General features: G+C 48.6%; 1 protein-coding gene across 1 annotated transcript in view; it reads left to right on the forward strand.

Moving 5' to 3' along the window:
• The window catches only part of TMEM132B (transmembrane protein 132B), a 386,360-nt gene that overhangs the window by 293,519 nt on the left and 72,480 nt on the right, over positions 1 to 20,361 (forward strand). The window contains 1 exon segment of the mRNA XM_032603526.1: positions 2,393 to 2,579. Within this exon segment, the coding sequence (XP_032459417.1) occupies positions 2,393 to 2,579 (187 nt within the window).

Here is a 20,361-nt window from a genome sequence, read left to right on the forward strand (position 1 = left end):
GGAGAATCCCTGTGATCAGAGAAGTGACTTGAGGCTGGGGTGTGGTGGCTGGGAAAGGGAGGTGACCGAAGCCGAGAACCGAGTGCCCAAGTTCCTAAGATCCTGAAATCCCTCTCGCAGGGCCCCGGGAAATAGGGGTCCCCTGTTCCCATGTGAGCCCACTGTCATCCTCTCATGAGGCCAGGTCCCTTATTCAACACACATTCCCTTCCCCGTGCAAAACAGCATGTGCAAATAGATAACTTGGTGATTCATAGCTCACGGGTACCCACACCAGGACAACCTGGCTAGGCAATTTTAATAAATTTATACTTCAATTTAAATAGCCACTTCTGGCCAGTAACCACTGTATTGGACAGAGCAGTATCAGAGAGTTTCTTAAAACCTTGACTAAATGGAGAAAACGCTGGACGTGACGAATTCTAATGTAGTTCTATTTGGGGTAGAGTTCCGTATCAGACAGGTCACTGTAACTTAGTTTTGCCAACACTATAGCTATACTATGGCTGTTTAAAAAAAATTTTATTGGGGTGTAGTTGCTTTACAACGTGGTGTTAGTTTCAGGTGTACAGCAAAGTGCATCAGTTATGCATATACATACATCCACTCTTTTTTAGATTCTTTTCCCATATAGGTCATTACAGGGTATTGAGTCGAGTTCCCTGTGCCATACAGTAGGTCCTTATTAGTTATCTATTTCATACGTAGTAGTGAGTATATGTCAATCCCAATCTCCCAATTTATCCTTCTTCCCCAGTGCCCCCTGGTAACCATAAGATTGTTTTCTACATCTGTGACTCTATTTCTGTTTTGTAACTGAGTTCATTTGTACCATTTCTTTTATTCCAAATATAAGCAATATTATATGATATTTGTCTTTCTCACAAGGAGCTAGAAGATTTAAAGAACAAATTTACTATAGCTATCTGTCAATACTGTGGTTTCTACCCTGTTCTTAAGTCTCCGTGGTTGCGGGGTGGAGGAACTGGCCACGGTAGGAGATTCTGTTGGGCAAGCAATAGACAACAGGCTTTTTTTCAAAACTCTTTCCTGGGCTTCCCTGGTGGTGCAGTGGTTGAGAGTCCGCCTGCCGATGCAGGGGATGCGGGTTCGTGCCCCGGTCTGGGAGGATCCCATGTGCTGTGGAGCGGCTGGGCCCGTGAGCCGTGGCCGCTGAACCTGCGCGTCCGGAGCCTGTGCTCCGCAACGGGAGAGGCTGCAACAGTGAGAGGCCCGCGTACCGCAAAAAACAAAACAAAACAAAACAAAAAACTCTTTCCCTACAGGTTGTGAGTTCGGTGTCTGGGCTGCAGATCTTGCCCTAGATCCCCAAAGGCAGGGAAGAGGCTTCCCAGCTCATTTTAGTCCTGGCAGGCCCATTGTTGGTAAAGGAACAGGTTGGTTGGGGTCACTCAGGCTTTCGGAGCTGTGAATCCTTCACTTTGCTGTCATATTGCTTGGATCCAGATACAGCTAGATTCAGGGTGATGGTCAAAGACTTATGGAACAGAAGTCGTCCGCAAATCCCATGCTGGACGGCTCTTTGTTTTACCTGTCTGTTTAGTAGCTTCTCGCATCAGTGCAATAGTCAGCCTATAATTTATAAGTTCATGTCCTTATGAGAGGCTCTCCCTGTGTAGAAAGATGCGGAGCATGACACTTGCCCTTTTCACTTATGTGTGCCCCGTCCACTTTCGTCCCCCTCCTCCAAACAATGTGCAGTGTTCAATGTTGTCACTCCATGAATGAAGGCAGGTGGGGATTTCTTACATCCCACCCCATCCCATTGCAGGCTGAGGACATGAAGAAGCCGGCGTAGCTCCTTATTCATGTAGCTCATGAATGTCACGGACGAGGCACCTTATGGGGTCCTTTCCCATCCTTGGTCTCACAATGCTTTCACAAGCCCATGTAGGCACCAATGTTCTCCCCAAATTCTAAAGCTCAGAGTTTGCACCACGGGTCCACAGCCACACAGGTAAGCAAGTAGACGTAGAAACAGCCAGAATCCGGGCTGTGCCTCACAGTTGGAGAAATGGTGGCCCTAGATGAAGGTGTCGGGCCACGTCCCGTGTGTGGTGCCTGGATCGTGGCGTCCGCAGGTGTGGGGTTGGGGAGGACTGAGCGGTGACGGTGCCCAGAGATGCAGTGCTGTCCGAGGTCCTCATTCAGGGAAGGACAGGGCCCTGAAGACGGATGGCCTGTCCACTCGGAGGTGTGGGCCGTCTGTGGGCAGCCTGTGAATCAGGCTCTATCGACACCGCCTGTGACCTGTTGGACTTGGCGATCCTTCTTTGGGTTGACAAAGAGGAATGTGGCAATTTATCGCGTTCTTGACCCTCTGCCGAGTCTCAGGTGTTAAACTGCACTTTACTGTGTGTTTTTTTTGCAGAACAAATGGCTCCTTCTATGAGATCTTGCAGGTGGACTTTGGAATTGACAACAGCAGTGGCCCGGCTGGCGCCCAGCAGATCACCTGGCAGGTGGAGTACCCGGTGGAGGACGCCACGAGGGAGCTGGTTGTCTCTGAGATCTTTGTCAGCCACACCTCCTTCGTGGGCATCGTCCCGCTCGCAATGGTGAGATGTCGGGCTTCGGAATCAGTGTCACAAAGATGTTTTCTTTGAGTACTTTTTTTTTTTTTTTTTTTTTGCCTCGCCGTGTGGCATGTGGGATCTTAGTTCCCCGACCAGGGGTCAAACCCTGGCCCCTGGCAGTGAAAGCCCGGAATTCTAACCACTGGACCGCCAGGGAATTCCCTGAGTACTTTTAATATTCAAAGAAACGTGAGCATTTTATAATCTGCTGTTTTCTATGCACCTTGAAGTTGCTTGAGCAGGGGAAATACACTTAAGTTATATTTTATTTACTTGCTTTCTGTAACGCCTCCTTGGAAACTAGGGCCTGCTGTGTAAATCCGCCTTCCTTTGTGGGTACTGCTGAACCGTGTCCCGGGGAGCCTGTGTTTTTTATTGGCTCAGCCTGTGTGCATCTCGGGACCGAGTGTTGTCCTGAGCGAAGACGGTTGCATTGAAGTGCATCAGGAGTGTGTGGTGGGAACGGCCTCTCTATATGCTGAGTAAGCAGCCCCTGGTCAATTGCCCTGAGAGTTCCCATGTAGCTTGGGGATTGGCAAACTCCAAAATGCAGATGGACCGAAAGAGCCTTATTGGGAACTGACCAGATGAACCTGGATAGGGTCCCAGAGACCATAAAACCACACGTGTTTCTGTTTCTGGCCTGGGGGTGACCAGCTCTCTCCTCTGAGCTTGGCCGAAGCTCTATTCGCAGTCAGGCTCAGGGAACATCTCTGAGAACAGTGTCGTGGACAAGGTTCCAGAACCTTAAAAGGTGGTGCCGATGGGTCACAGGGATAATAAACCCTGGGAGTGCAATATTGCTAATGCCCTTTCCCACACTGGAAATGTCCAAATACATTCTGCACTGCTTTGACCTTCCTGTCTGGGACCAAAGCATGGGTGTCCACACCGAGCGATTCTAGGACAGTCTGGGGGCACTTCTATCATCCCTACTCAAAGTTGGATACCAGGGGTGAGATCCTTGCACATAAAACCCTCTGTCCTACAATTAATTCCGCAATCCCCATATTTGTGTTATTGACTCTTTGCCCCAAAACTCCCTTTCCCTACGTCTCCCCATATCTGGCTCCTTCTTGATTCGACTGTTAAGAGGCACCTTCCCTGACCAGGGAAGCCAAGCTGGCTCTCCATTCCCCTTGCCCATCCCTCTCTGTCTACATCTTCATCCTCTTCCATCTTCTTCATAGATATTATCAGTGTTTGAGGTTTAGGATTCATCATCTGTGTTCCTCCCCAGAAGGACAGATCCATGACGGTAGGCTTCCCATCAGTTTTGTCCACAGCTGTGTCCCCAGCACCTAGAACAATGCCTGGGGCACTTACGATCTGTCAAGTGAATGACTGAATCCCGTGCTGTAATCGGAGCTACCGGGATCATCTAGTTCTTGAAGGCTACACGGTTGGAGATGATCTACACCAGCAGTGATCTGCATTTTGGTTTGAGGGCGGCCACAGTTCCGTGGGAAAGAGCCCCGTGAAGGGGCAGAGGTGGATGGATGGGGATTTGGGGACAGAGTGAGACAGTCCTATGTTCCCTTTCCCAGGACCTTTTCTGTCAATTCTCCAGATCGACCAAGATCTGGCTGAGGTTGTGTTATCTCTTTACTCGAAGTCCTTAGGATTTTGCTGTATGTCTCATGAGTACCAGTCAGTTCCCTGGGGCTTCTGCAGCCTCCTGCTCTTGTAAGGATGAGTGTCGTGCCTTTCTCTTGTGGGCAGGTGTTGGTTCCGAGAGGAGCTAGAAAGTGATGTATATTGACCTGCCAGGAGGCTGGAACCAGGACGGGGTATGGACCTGCAGTCAGCCCAGTACAGCCCACCGACCAATCCAGCTTGCCGCCTGCGTTAGTAGAAAATGTCTTATTGGAACACAGCCTGTTCATTTGTTCTGAATTGTCTAGGTTTGCTGTAACGCCGTGATGGCAGAGGTGAGCATCTGGGACAGAAAGTGTATCCTTGGTCAGAACTTTAATGTTAGCATCTTGTAATAAAGTAACCTAAGGAGAATACTGGTGAATGGGGACTATTATTCTGTTGTTATAGGGCTTCAGCGCATATTGTCTCCTAGTGTGGCCTTTCCCAATGAGACCTTTGCTTGGTGAGACCCTCCAATGCTCTTTGGCCAGAGGTGAACTCTTCTGTCACGATGCTGCCTGAAGACCTAACTCATGGCACTGGTCTGAGTGGGGTGCTCGTCACTGGGTCAGGGCACATGGTGGGATGGGACAGAACCTAGGGCAGAAGGAGGTGGTGAAACGTGGGCGAGGATGGAGAGCCTGGCAGAACAGGAAAGGAGGGCAAGATACAGGTTGGCTCGGACAACCTTTCCTCGGCTGCCAACACTCCCCCATGGGGCTCATCTTCTGTGCTGTTCCTGTATTAGTGACAGGTGCCTGGTGCAGCCCTGGGAGGGGTCCAGCGGATGCGAGCGGTGCGCTCATTTTGGCTGCATTGCCGGCGCTGGTCTGTTCTCTGTGGCACTCGCTCCGCCATCCCCCAGCTTCTCCCCCGCTGGAGCCGTCTGAGCTGCTTGCTTCTCCCTGGCTTCTCCGAGGAGGCTGGTGTCTGTTTGCTGTGCTCACCGCAGGTCTGTGACGATTAGTGTCTCCCCATCTGGCTGATCTTTACTTAGGGATGGTTTCTCGCATTTGGCTTTAATTCCCACTGGCTGGGAAGTGCCAGGGTTGGATGGTTGAGTGGTGTCATGTATCGCAGCGTACCTCCTGCATCCCTGTGAAGAGTGGCTCTGAAATGCTTCCAAGGGACCAGAGCTATTTAGTAAAGTTTGCGGTGGAACCAGAGTTGGTAGTTCATCTTTTCTCTTTAATCAGTTGTTTTAGCTGCTTTCCAAACCCGTAACTGCCGCAGAGTGGCCTTCAGGGGAGCATTTTGCCTACTGCTCTTAGGGTGTAAGTAACTTTTATGTAATTCTTCCTTCCCGCCCCCCTTCTTCTCCGTTCCCTTCATCCCCCTCCCCCTCCTCCTACTTCTTCTCAGTGGCAACTAACCCTGGACAACTTATGCGTGATGTGAGGGTGCTAGATTACTCGTCCATGGAATGTTCAAACAAAATTGGGCTTGTTATTGTATCAGTCTGGTGAGGGCTGGAAGCCACTTTTGTAGTTAGGACAGAAAAACTTGAAGTGGAAGCACTCAGGTACACAGGAAGTAGGACAGATGATAAGCCAGGAACAGAACACAGGAGACTCAGGAACCATAGCCGGAGTGGGAATCTACCCACCCCTGTGCTGGGAGGCAGGAGGAGGTGATCCTGGGGCCCAGGGATGGGGTCCCCTAAGGAACACCGTCTTTGGGGTCAGCGCCTCTGGGAGCCAGAACCCATCAGGGGAAGGCTTGGGAATGGATCTGAGGGCAGACAGGCTCCGGCCGATGCCCTTTTGTTGTACGATGTGAGTCTGAGGTCCCAAGGTGTCCCAGAAGCCTGTGCATTCAGCACCTGGCCACGCTGAGCCTCGGTCCTGCTCACGTCTTCTCATGGCTCACCCTTGGCCCAGAGCGCTCCATTTGGTTGATTTCTTGTCTCTTTCACCTTCAAAGCCAACTCTCACAGAGGGTTCTCCCGGCCACTCCAGCCAAATTCGTTCTCTCTTTGGTCTATAATTCATGCTTATTTACGTGATGCTTCGTGCACTGCCTGTCTCAGTCTGGCTCCAGTCACGAGAAAGAATTTGAGCAGGGAGAGGTTGATGTAAAGGACCGTTAATTATAACAGGGACTAGAGTGATGAGAGATTGCTTGCTAAGAAGTGAAGAGAACTCTGAAGAATATGGGAATGGCCGAGTCAGGAGCCTCCACTGCCCTGGGGTGGAGTTAGGGCATCTGAGCCAGAGGCCTTCCCCCAACCTTCCGAGATCTAGACCTCGCTGGAGAGGGTGCACTCACAGCCCACTGAATGAGGAGAAGCTGCTGAGGTAGCATACCAGTGGAAATGGCTGGAAGTCTGGGGACAGCTGTCCACAGGGAGCTGTCTCTTCAGAAGCGCTTGCTACCAAACCACTCAAAGTGGACGCTGGTGAAAGCTGCAGGGCACTGGGTGCTGCAGGAGGTGGACACAAGGGTCGGGGCGGGGGGAGCCACCAGTGCTGGAAGAGTGCCCCAGAATCAGAAAGCACACACTTTCCTACTCAAGTGTCTCTCCAGCGCCCCCTACTGACATAGCGTAACTCTTGCCCATCGGCAAAGGACAACTGTTAAAGGCTCAGATCCATTTTCCCAGAGCAGGTCATGAGGGGTGAATTTGGTTGGAGCCAAGAGGCACTGAATTGATGACCAGAATACTCTCTGTCTTCCTCCACTGGATCACAAGCTCCTCGATGGGAGGGACCCTGTTTGTTTTGCTCACCAGATGTTTTCTCAGCACCAAACGTGGTGCCTGATACACAGTATCTGCTCAGCAAATGAGCAAATGGTTATATTTACCATCAGAACCTGAACCCACTAGCTGGATAGCCCTCATCTGCTGTATTAGTTTCCTTTTGCTGCTGTAACAAATCACCACAAACTTAATGCTTTAAAGGAACACAAATTTATTATCTTAAGAGTCTGGAGGTCACAAGTCTGAAATGGGTTTCTGCCAGTTTTGTTATCCTATTGATTTACCTGGTTGGGGGGGCGGGCGTCCATACTGACAAAATTTTCAATTGTTTTCTCCTTTGAGTTAGTTGTCAAGGAAATATTTTGGTCAAGAGTACAGGCTCTTGGGTCAGCCTGCCTAGATGGAAATTTGGACCCCAGTGTTTACTAGTTTTGTCATCTTGGGCAAGTCACTTAACCTCTCTGAAACTCAACCTTCGTCATCTGTAAAATGTAAAAATGAGGTTGCCTGCCTCTTAGAGTTTTATGAGGATTAAAGATGTACTGCAGGAGCACAGCTGACAAAAATCCAGGGGAGGGAGAGGACCCCAAACTCTCCTTGAGATCCACTCCCTCCACCCCCAATTCCATTTTACTCCTCAACCCTTGCTTAACCCAAATTATTTAACAAACTCAAGTGCCTATTGTGGAAAAAAAAAAAAAAGAGGAGCACGTTGGCCTGGCACATTGTAAACACTCAATGATATTTAGCCATCGTTGTTTTCATCATCACCATTGTGCTGTCTGACCACGTGTGAATATATGTGTCAGATTTGGGTGAAGGTCAAACAGAAGTTCAATCTCGGTACGGGTGGTGGATTCTCCACCTAGAGGAAAGAAAGAGCTCGATTTGATGAATCAGATACAGCTGTGGTGCAGAATGGAGAGGAATGATGATGGTGGGTAGGTAGTCAAGGCGGCTGCTGCCCCCTGAACATCTCACTCAACCTCACAGCCTCCTCTGAGGAGGGACTGCTATCTTGGGCTTCAACCCCAGTATTACGATTTAGAAGGTTGCTGCCACAGTGTGTGACCCTGTGTAGTGTGGGGTGCTGTGGACACCCCTCGGGTAGCAAACCAACCTCTACTTCAAGAAGGTAAATATGCAGCTTTAGGGGAAATCATGATAAAACTGGGAAGAGACCCCAGGCGTGGAAGCCAGGGTGGGGGCTGATGCAATAGTCCAGGCAGGAGGGTCTGTAGAAGGACAGAGAGTGGTGATGTACTCATCCACCCACCCATCCATCCATGCATCCATGCATCCATGCATCCACCCATCCATCCATCTATGCATGCATCCATCCATCCATCTCTTGGTCCATTCGTCCACCCGTCTGTCCATTCATCTGCCCATCCATCCATGTATCCATCCCTCCATCCATCCGATGGTCCATCGATCCATCCATCGAACGATCCATCGATTGATCGTCGATCCATCCATCCGTCCATCCGTCCATCCATCTGGTCAATCGTTATACAATCGACCACTTATTTAGCATACACTGTGTGGTGGATTCATTACTTTTTGGTGCATGGAAAGGGATAAAATGGAATTGATGGAAATTTTGAGTTGATCACCAGGCCTTGGAAACCATTGTGTCTCATGTTTCCATTTTAGCAGACAGCACAGATGGTCAACACCTTCAAAAATCCCATCTTAAAAAGGGCAGTCAGAAAAGAGGAGTGTCGCAACCTAGGGCAATAACGATGTTCTCTGCATCATCTTTAAAATCTAAAATTTTAAAATCGTCTTTGTGCTGCCCCCTCCATGGCTGGGAAATGCCAACTTTGTGCCTGTTTCTCTTCCCTTCATAAGGAAAAGCCCTTCTTTTCTTTATGAAAGCATGAGTTTTCTTTTCTCCCCCACCCCCCCCCAACTCTGTCCTTCATTCCCTTTCAACTCTCTGCAGTTTTATGTGCAATTACCGAACTTTGAGCTTAGAGATTTATTTCTGTGGGTGGCTTGGGGTTTAGGGTTGCCGCCCACCATTCCACTACAGTTCTTAAAACTAAAAAGCCCAGCTCTCCTCATGCAGCTCAGAAACACATTATCTTTCAAAACGTTGGAATCAACAAATGAACCTGCTTGGTGAGTTTCTAAGCAACTGGGCACGCAAGCAAGGAAAAAGCAAGAGATAATCAGATGCCTTTTTAGCCGTCTTGGCCTGAAACTTTACAGCAAGGCCTGGGCACAAATGCTTCTTTATTTCAAATAATATTTGTGGGTCTACTCTGTGTTCTAGTGAATGACGATGAACAGACACACAGAGTCCCAGCCCTCCCGGTGCTTACATTCTAGGAGAGGAGAGCACGGAATATAAGAGACAAGTACATCTGATCACTTCAGACAGTGATGTACGCTGTGGAGAAATTCACGCTGGGTCACAGAACAGAGACCCTGGGATGGAGGCGGGCAGTGCTAAGTGATCAGGAAGCTGTCTGTCTAAGGACCTGGCGTTTGCTCTGAGAACTAACTGACGAGCAGCCAGCTCTGGAGGGCTGTGCAGGAAGCGCATTTCAGGCGGAGGGAGCAGTGTGTATCTTCAGGCAGAATTAAACTTGGTTTATTCGAGGAACTCAAAGAAGACCAGGCTGTTGGAATGTAGACCGCAAGGGGGGGGGGGGTCAGCGGGGGAGGCAGGGGAAAGAGATGAGATTGGAGAGGAAGCCAGGGGCAGCTTTTGCAGGCCTTGGTAGTACCAGATAACCTTTCATGGGCTTTCCGGTGTCCAGTTACTGGTGTCTGTATTAGCTTCCTCTTGCCGCTGTAACAGATTACCGCAAACACAGTGGCTTTAAACAACACAAATCTATGTTGCAGTTCTGGACATCAGAATTCTGAGACGGGTCTAGAGGACAAAATCAGGGTGTCGGCAGAGCTGCATTATTTTGGAAGCTCTAGGGGAGAATCTTTTCCTTGCCCTTTCCAGCTTTGAGAGGCGCCCGCATTCCTTAGCTCATGACCCCATGTCACACATCACTCTGACCTCTGCTTCTGTTACCGTGTCTCCTTCTCTGACGCTGACCCTCCAGCCTCCCTCTTGTAAGGACCCTTGTGATCACACTGGGCCACTGCATAACGCAGGACACTCTCCCCAGCTCAGCATCCTTAACTGAATCACATCTGCAAAGACCCTCGGTTGTGTAAGGTCACACATTCACAGGTTCTGTGTCAGGCAGTGCCTCCGCAGCTGCGTGACCTTGGGCAAGTGACTTAAGTGTTCTGTGATGGCTCAGTTTCCCCATTGGGAAAATGGCCCAGGGCTGTGGTGAAGTCGCATGTGGGAATTTCCCAGAATAGAGCCTGGCGTTAAATTAGTTGTCCGAAATAGGAGTGGTGGCCGTTAGCTCAGGACGGTAGTAGCACGCAGAGTGGACAAGAGAAGGGACTTCTGGCACCGTGGTATTTTGAGGTCATTGGATTAGACAAGACACAGGTGTGACGTGTAGAGAGGAGTTTTCACGGTGGGAGCCTGCAGAGCCGGAGGGGGATCGTGTCAGGGGAGCCCAGGCTGATAAGCATTCTGGCTCTAGCTTGCAGGTGGGGAGCTATATCTCTGAAAGATGTTTTCCTTTCTTTTTCTTCGATTCTTGCTCCCATAGAGGGAGGCGTTCCTCCTCCCGCTTCCCCATCCCGGCCGCCCAGGGCAAAGCCATATGAAACCATATTGATTTGTTGGCACTCTGCTCCCTTGCTGTCTGGGTCCAGGCTGCCAGTCCAGCGGCTGCAATTCACTCCGCTTGCCTTGTTGAAATTCCAAGTGTTCTGTACACCCTGTATTTTCTTGGGATCATAGTCCTGGTGGCACAAAACAATCAGGGACTTAAATCTCGTGAAGCTCCTGCTTCATGTCACAGGGCGTCTCTCTCCCTCCCTCTGTGGCTGTTTTCTTCTTTGCCCGTTTGCTCTGCATGTGGCCCAGGATGCAGAGGGGGCAGACGTTGTCCCGGGAGTCTCCAGCCCAGATCCAGCTCTAAGGAGGGATGTTTTGCCCCAGGCAAGGTCCAGCAGGCATCTCCTGGGCCTCTTGGGGTCTGTTACAGCTCCAGGGGGTCTTAAGTAATTAAGTCGGTAATTCAGAAAGCTTTGAAGGCTTGTGGATAGCTTTTTCCCCTGTCCTTTGTCTTTTGTTTTGTTTAAAACTTAAAAGTAAAATCGAACTGAATAGCGCTTGAATGCATCCTCCTAAAATCTTACGGATAAGGCTCAAGCGTTCACGGACTACCCGCAATTCCAACCCCCTTCCCTAAATGAACTCCATTTTATCCTTTTATTTTTTTCATCCAGGGCTTTGTATCTACCTTCATAAACAGATATGTGGCTGCAGACAACAAAGGATTTTGTTTTATATGTGGCTGTGTGTGAAAACAAAGGGCATTGTGCTGTGTATCACATTCTTTACAGCCAATACTGTGTCTCGGAGGCTTTTTCATACCCGTGTGAATAGAGCTGCCTCGTTCATTTTTTTAAAAACTGCTCTTTAGTAGTCTGTGGTAGGCTATTCCATAGTTTATTTCCCTACTGAGGAATATTTAGGTGGTTTCTATTTCTTTCTTTTCTCTCTCTCTCTCTCTCTCTCTCTCTCTCTCTCTTTTTTTTTTTCTTCTACTACCATGAATCTTGTAAAGCTCCACCTGGCTTAGAGGTGAAAAGTGGGTTCTAGATCATGTGCCAAGGTGTAGGGGCTGTTAGAGGCAAGAGTGAAACTGGTGATCAGTCAATAGTCTGTGAGTTTTCCTGGGGCTGTCATGAAGAATTACCACCAACGGCATGGCTTAACACAACAGGGGTGGATTCTCTCATCGTTCCGGAGGCCAGAGTTCTAGAAACAAGGTGTTGGCAGGTCGGTGGCCTATGTGCAGCCCCTCCCCGCTTCTTACCCCTGTAGTAGGTTAAATAGTGTCCCCCCCCCTGCCCAGATTCACGTCCACTGGAATCTCAGAATGTGACCTTATTTGGAAAAAGGGTCTCTGCAGATGTGATTAGTTACGATGAGGTTATACTGGATGCTTAAATTCAACGCCCAGTGTACTGTTGAGGAGGGGACACGCAGAGACGCAGACACACACACGGCCCTGTGATGACAGAGGCTGAGATGGGAGTGATGTGGCCACAAGCTAAGGAATGCCTGGGGCCACCTGAAGCTAGAAGGCAAGGGAGAACCTAGAATCTTCAAGTCATCAGAGGCAGCACAGCCCTGCTGATACCTTGTTTCTAGAACTCTGGCCTCCTACACCTTCAACATCTTCAGTGCGATTTGATGTTCTGGAAAATGACTCTAAAAGCCTATTAGGTCTTTAGTCATTAAATCAGCTACAAAGCCTTCACATTCTGTAGTGTTGATTAGACTCCACTTACCAGGAAAAGAAAGCGATTCCAATGCCTCTGAAAGGTATGTTTGTGGAACCCTGACTTCCAAAGTCCATCCAGATGACCTGCGTCCCCCTTCTTCCACCAAAGCTAGTGAGTCGGTGTAACAACACCTTGCTATAGGAATCCAGGGTAAGCCTGACTCAGCTCTGTCTTTGAGGCTTTCCTTATATATAAAAAAGAGCAAGGTGGTCTGCAAGCAGCCGTTCCCTTGGCTATATAGTCAGAGTTTCACCTGATTGAGCCAACCTGTTCACAGCTGAAAGGAGCAATTTGAATTGTCCAGGAGAAGGTGTGTCCAGTGGACATACTTTACAAATGACCAGAAATAACCATTTTGGTTAGATTGAAGCCACACACTTTGTAAGTGCCACCACAGGCACCTGTCAAATTGCGGGATGCAGGTCAAGTGCCCACAGCCGAGCGTTATCCTGACACGTGATACCAGTGAGCATATTCAGTGAACCTACCGCCGCAGTGGCCCCATAGCTGGCTGTAGCTGTTCTGTCATTTCCTAACTTACTTAAAAATAACAGTATAAAAAAGATTGCCCTTGGAGAGTGAACTGGAGTCAGCTAAGTGGAAAAGGAGAAGGAAAAAGCCCATTAAGATGTTTGGTTCCACTGACCCGTGCCTTTCTGGCAAACCTTTGCTGACATATAATATCTGAAGATGAACTGGAAAAACAGACCCAAGAAGCAAGCCTAGGGATGAAACTGGTGGCTATCAGTTGAAGGGATGAAGGGATGGAAGTCTGGGTGTTTCTGTTACAGTAATGTGACATGACAGATTTCCAAGGCTCTGTCAATACCGTGAATACTTACGACCTATCTATCTCACCAAAAACCTCCGTCAGGCAGCACATCCAGCAAAGACTCCTGCTCGGGAATTGTTCTGTTCTGTTGGGTGATGAGCCCTGAATGACAAAATTGAGATCAATTAGGTGAAGGGTTTGTGCTTCTGTTTAACACGGAGGCTGTATTCTGAAGAAATAAATTTCTTTTTGAAAAAAAAAATCTCTTTTGCTGTTGGCGGGTGAACTGGATTATTTGTCACAAGATGGAGTTGCCCATATGCAAGTGTTTCTGGGTACTGACCTCCAGGGGCCTCCTCTGAGACTCAGGTTCCTGTTTTGTTTGCTTGTTTGTTTGTTTTTAACATTTTTATTGGAGTATAATTGCTTTACAATGGTGTGTTAGTTTCTGCTTTATGACAAAGTGAATCAGTTATACATATACATATATCCCCATATCTCTTCCCTCTCGTGTCTCCCTCCCTCCCACCCTCCCTATCCCACCCCTCTAGGTGGTCACAAAGCACCCAGCTGATCTTCCTGTGCTATGCGGCTGCTTCCCACTAGCTAGCTATTTTACATTTGGTAGTGTATATATGTCCATGCCACCCTCGCACTTTGTCCCAGCTTACCCTTCCCCCTCCGCATGTCCTCAAGTCCATTCTCTAGTAGGTCTGCGTCTTTATTCCCGTCCTGCCCCTAGGTTCTTCATGACCTTTTTTTATAGACTCCATGTATATGTGTTAGCATACGGTATTTGTTTTTCTCTCTCTGACTTCACTCTGTATGACAGACTCTAGGTCCATCCATGAGGTTCCTGTTTGAAATGACAAACCAGAGTCCTAGCAAACAAGAGGACTTTGCCCACCTGTGTGCTGGTCAGTGAAGGGACAGCCCCTTCTCCACAGCTGGGGAGGTGTGGAGGCGTGTGTGCTTAAGAGGTGTCAAGCTGCCACAGCTTGGATCTAACTTGCCATTTACTTAAAGTTTGTGATCTGAGGCGGCCTTTGGAGCCTCAGTCATCCTATCTGCAAAAGAGGTATGTAATATAATTCCTGCTAGGACAACCTCAACAGGTTCCTTTGAGGATTAAATGAGGCAACATTATATGTGCAGTTCTTGTTACAAAGTAAGAATACGATAGATGTCATCAACTTCTTTTTATTAGTAACCCAGCATGCTTAAATGGGAGACATTTAAGAATAGTGGTGAAATTAAAAATATTTCCTAACAGGGTGGCATGGTCACTGACCTCACGTGACCCATGGGACTAGATGCAGCTTGTAAGTAATTGTCGAAGTCCCTCCTCTCCCCCCAGCGCACACCAGCTGTACATCGGCCTCGCCTGAGAGAAACGGCAAATAAATGTTGCAATGTTTTTTTTTCTTTGCATAGCTTATCGCAGAGTCCAGCACATCTTTTTCTAAATAACTTTAATTTTGCAAACTGCCAAGATGGCGTTTTTGATTGGCTTGAACTCTTTTTCCGAGGAGAGGGGACCACAGGCGGCAGTCCCCGGGGTGCCCACTAGATGGCGCTCACAGACCGACCGGCTCGTGGCCGCGCTGGGCCTGCGCTCCCCTCCCCCAGAAGGCTCCCGAACACACCTGCCCCCCGGGCCCAGTCTTCTCCCCAATCAGCTGACTGCTTCATCCAGCCCTTTGCTCACTTGCGAGTCCCGGTCGCCTCAAGTGTGAGAAATGAAGGCCCCTCCCGCAGCCCCACCCAGCGCTCAGCACAGCACCTGAGACGCACCTGGCCCGCACCTTGCCAGCGGCCTCCGGCCACTTGGACAGGTGCGGCCTCTCCGCCAGCATCACCGCCCGCCCTGCGGCTGGATGGAGCCTGCGAGTGGCTGCTTTTCTCGAAAGGCTTTATCATTTTAATGTGAAGTAATACATAGTCATTATAAAAATGTTAAACATAATAAAAAAGCCCAAATCCCAACACCCCCCATATGACAGTTATATTGGAGAATCATCATTCGGGACGGTCTACATCCCTGAATCCACAGCGAGAGGAGTGGCTGGCTGGATAAGTAGACGGTGGTTGGACACCATATTTTATAGCAACGAAATCCTACTCTAAAGCTGTATTTTATTCGTGAAGGTGTTAAATTATTTACCGATAAAGAGGACAAAGAATCCGAAGCAGAGTTGTATTTCATAAAAGAAATGAGCAAAAATAGGAAAACTAGCTGACAAGAAGAGATTTTTATTTTTAAAATACCTTGGTACGTTTAAGAAAGAAAAGTTTGTGGAAAAAAACAAACCAAGGTTTGGAACGATCATTTTTATTACTATTATTCTTATTACTGTCACTATAGCTGCTATGGTCGCCTCCACGTCCATCGCCACACCGTCTCTATTTCTTCCATGACACAATTTTAGCCGGTGACGTCGGCTCCTTGATTTGAAAGCAGAAGAAACGGCGCGCTGAGATTTCTTGCCATTTCCCCCATCCGGGTATTTATTGGTTTTGCACGTTTTACGTTGTTAAAGTCTGTGACGTCGATGCCCTCCGTGGAGCCTAGTTACTACGTCCCTTCACTGTCAGCTCTCTGACTACGGGAAGCCGGTCCTGCTTGCTTCATCTGCCTCATCCGTTAGCCCCGGCCATCTGCTGCTTTCCCTCCTCAGAGATGGCGCATGCCTTTCATCTGCCGATGGCCCTTTTTTGGTGCTGTTGGGGGATTACATTTGAATTCCTTTATTCCCACCGTAATGTGATCTCGAGGATAAATGAGGTTAGTCCAGTGGTTCATCCACCACAATCCCAACCTTCTTTAGAGACTGTAGCGCGCGGTTCCGGTTTAAGGGGTAGGTTGTCGGTCATTCCTTCACACACCTGCCCGTGTGCCAGGCACGGGGGTGGGAACCAGGACGGATGAAGGACACAGTTCTTGGCATCAGTGATGTCAAAAGGACTTTGTGCCCAGGAACAGAATTCTCTGTGTGTGTGTGTGTGTGTGTGTGTGTGTGTGTGTGTGTGGAATTGCTTTAGAGAAGGATGAAATAAACCGAGGACAACCCTGCCACGTCCTCCTCGCGGGGGGGGGGGGGGGGGGGGGTGATGCGCTGCCGCTCGGGGGCGGGTGGTGATGCGCTGCCGCTCGGGGTGGGGGGATGCGCTGCCGCTCGGGGCGGTCACACGTCAGAGCCGAAGCGAAGCTGCTGGTAATGAGGAGGCATCGTCCCCAGGGAGGAGGCCATCAGTCTGCATCTCCCAGGTGAAAAGGGTAAAGGGCCAGGGAAACAGCGCGAGGCGCAGCACGTGGCCGGGTCCCCCCGCCCGGCAGCTCCACAGGGTTCTTATCTTTGGGATCCTAAGCCTCCTGAGGACAGGCACACAGTCACACGTTTATAAAACGCTGCGGTGCCTGCAGTGCTGCAGATACCACAGGTCACCGGGCTTAACATCAGCCTCTCCAGGACCAGGTTCGCATGTGGATCGGTGGGTGGTGGGCGTGAGAGCAAAGAGGAAGGACGGGGACAGGAGAACAGGCTCGTTCCGCTCATCTCCCTAGTCCCAGTCTCCAAAATGCAGTGCGATTGGGTTTGAGCCAGTTGGGTCATGATTTTTATATCTGAAGGAAAGACCCTGACATCAGTGGTTAAGGTACATGTGATAGAACCCAGAGAGGAAAATTCCAAACAAAGCAAAAAAAAAAAAAAAACCCAAAGCAGGATCTCTAACAGATGCCTGCACTCCCATGTCCATTGCGGCAGTATTCACAGTAGCCAAGACTGGAAACTGTCTAAAGGTCTCTCGACAGGTGAATGGATAAAGTGATGGAGCCATCCAATGGAATATTACACAGCCTTAAAAAAGAAGGAAATCCTGTCCTGTGCAATGACAAGGATGAACCAGGAGGACATGTTGCTAAGTGAAATAAGCTGGTCACTGAAGGACAAATACTGTATGGTCTCACTTAAGTGAGGGAATCTAAAATATCCAACCTTGTAGAAGCAGAGAGTAGAACGGGGCTGGAGGGAGGAGTAAACGGGAGGTTGCTATTTAACAGGGGTACAATTTCAGTTATGCAAGAGGAATAAATTCTAAAGATCTGCTGTACAGTTACTGCAATGGTCCAGGCAGGACGGGATGGGACTTACACTGAAGGTCGCTGAGACATTATCAAGGAGCAGAATTGCAAGTGTGCTTTTTGTTTGTTTGTTTTGTTTTTTGTTTTTGCGGTATGCGGGCCTCTCACTGTTGTGGCCTCTCCTGCCGCGGAGCACAGGCTCTGGACGCGCAGGCTCAGCGGCCATGGCTCACGGGCCCAGCCGCTCCGTGGCATGTGGGATCTTCCCGGACCGGGGCACGAACCCACGTTCCCTGCATTGGCAGGCAGACTTTCAACCACTGCGCCACCAGGGAAGCCCACAAGTGTGCTTTTTGATGGGGAGCCTTCGAGCTGGTTCCTTTTCTTGCCCTGCAAGAAAACCATTTGAGGATTCTGGATTTCATTATGAATTAGGAATAAAGTCTTGATCATCAGCTACATTTGTTGTTACCAGAGATCCCCTTTAAATTTGCCTCTACGTAATAGGAAATGGTTAGCCCGAAGGAAGTTTCTAAGAATAGGTGATTGGATATCAGCTGCGTTTGAAAGTGTTACTGCATGAGGCAGACTTTGTCTGCTGTTGTGCTGTGTTGTTTATCGTCGTGGAGGTAAGTTGTGCTTCTTGTGACAATAAGCAGTGTGTTACCACAGCTGCCAGGTGTTTAACGGGTTAATCTCTGAGGTTAACGAAGGCGGTTGATTCCCCGGGAGTCTGCCTTCCCGGCTCTGTGGCTGCGCCCACACTCTGAGGTCTCAGCCTGCCTTTCAGGTCCTGCTCTATGTCAAGGTGTTCTTGGAGAGGGTGCTTATTCATGGCACAGGCGCCAGAGGTGGGAGCTAATTATGCTTGTTCCTGCTCAACCGAGGCAAGAAGGTGGGAAACAGGTCAGCAGCGCCCTTCTTGGCAATGGATTTCAGCCCTCTCTGCTCGGTGGGAACATGGCAGAGAGCTTCTATATCTCTCAGGAACACTTGGTCACTCTATTTTCTTGATCTAAAGATCACAGGTGTGATGGAAGGTCTTCAGCACTGGCCTGGGAGATACGTTTTTATTTTTTAGTTCATTCCTCTTTTGCTTTTTTCCTTAACATCTCTGTTTTTGTTTCCTTTCTTGAAAATTCAGATTCTGCTAAAACGAACTATTGTAACCATCTAGCAAACCTTTTCAGATAGGTTCACGTTTCACTGATCGTAGATTTAGAACACCCAGACTAGGGAAAGTTAACGCCGTAGAGTGTTGTATTCTTGTATTAGGATATGGAGGGAATTTCAGAGTACAGGTGCTCCCGAACCTTCAAGAACATTTAACAAGCGCTGTGCCAGTTGTCATTTTATTGCCTGTCAGCTCCCACTCTGCCCTTCTCTTCCTCCTGTGGGATCTTGGAGCTGGACCCTGCAAACATTTTTTTCCTTTGTCAGCTGGTGCACTGCTGGAGTTTTCCAGCAGAGGCCGCTGGAGAGACAGGGCAAGATGTAGCAGGGGCCAGGATTTTCTAACTGACTTCACTGTGGTCTGGTTTTGTCCCCTGTGGCACAGCTTCCCAACAGCATGCGAAGGACACTGTGGTGATCATCACCCAGTGAGTTTCACTGGCCCGCAGGTGGGTGACTTCCTGCTCACCTGCTGGGGACCAGCTTGCCCATGGCCCCCAGCGTACTCCCCATCAGCACGGGGCCGCAGCCACGTCCTCTGCAGTGAGTCTGAACCTCAGCCTTGGGGAGAGGATGCGCTTCATGTTTTATCCTTTCTTGGGCACTCCGCCCCAGCCCTAGAGCTGGTCACTGGGGCTCACGTTTGCCATTCTTAGATTCTCTAGACTTCTTTTCTTCTCTCCTAGTTACCCACCTTTCATTAGTTGGAAATTCCCATCGTAATTTTTTCCTGATCAATGACTGGTGCGGTTTCCGTCTCCTGACTGGACTCTTAACTGATGTATCACCATATATGGTTATGTATTAACATCAAGAGACATTAGCGGTTATTTCCCATAACGAGTTCTGATTGACTGATCATGTTTAAATATGTTCCCCAGGATCCTTTCAGGCTACCTTTTCAGTGAATGAAAGCATAATTTTCTTTAAGCTTACTAGAGTATTACAGATACTGAAAAGTAATCATGCCATTTCTTTCTGAACACTTGATGGTTTAGACCGGAGATTCTTACTCTTAGTTCTAGAATCATGTGGGGAGCTAGTTTTTTTTTTTTTTTAAAGTAATATATGTTTAATCAAATGCCTATAAAACAACATTTATGTCAACTAGTCACTTGCATCTCAACTCAGTAGGGGAGCTAGTTAAAATGTGGATTCTTACGCCTCGCGTCTAGAGGCTGAGTACTCTGATTTACCATTAAATGGCGCTTTTCTGTGTATATTTTTCACACTTAATCCTCACAAACCATCCTGTTAAATGCCTTGATTTCATTTTACTGCGTTATGGCTCAAAGAAGTATCTTGTAGGCAGGTGAGGGGTTGGTTCGGGCAGAAAACCAAGCCCAAGGCTTTTGATCTCAGACCCCATTTCCTTTCCACTACACTGCTTTTCTAGCACAGAATGAAACCTCCTTTCTGTTTCTTTCATACACAGGATGAGGAAGTCGAGTCAGGCAAATAATTTCAGTTTTCAAAATATTTTTTTTCTCATCGAAGAGAATGTGAAACAGAGACACCTGTAGAGAAGAAAATAAAAATCATCTTTTTCCCACTCGCTAGAGGCACGTTGTGATGCGTGTAATTCCAGGTTCTTTTCTGTGCACCTGTCTTGTCTTTAACAAGAGATGGTCTTATTTTACGTTCTACCCTTTCGGGTTTTTTTTTTTTTTTTAACATCTTTATTGGGGTATAATTGCTTTACAATGGTGTGTTAGTTTCTGCTGTATAACAAAGTGAATCAGTTATACATATACATATGTTCCCATATCTCTTGTGTCTCCCTCCCTCCCCCCTCCCTATCCCAACCCTTCCAGGCTGTCACAAAGCCCAGAGCCCATATCCCTGTGCTATGCGACTGCTTCCCGCTAGCTATCTACCTTATGTTTGTTAGTGTGTATATGTCCATGACTCTCTCTTGCCCTGTCACAGCTCACCCTTCCCCCTCCCCGTATCCTCAAGTCCATTCTCCAGTAGGTCTGTGTCTTTATTCCTGTCTTACCCTGGG

The sequence above is a fragment of the Phocoena sinus genome, chromosome 14, assembly GCF_008692025.1.
Source record: "Phocoena sinus isolate mPhoSin1 chromosome 14, mPhoSin1.pri, whole genome shotgun sequence".
Classification (NCBI taxonomy): Eukaryota; Metazoa; Chordata; class Mammalia; order Artiodactyla; family Phocoenidae; genus Phocoena; species Phocoena sinus.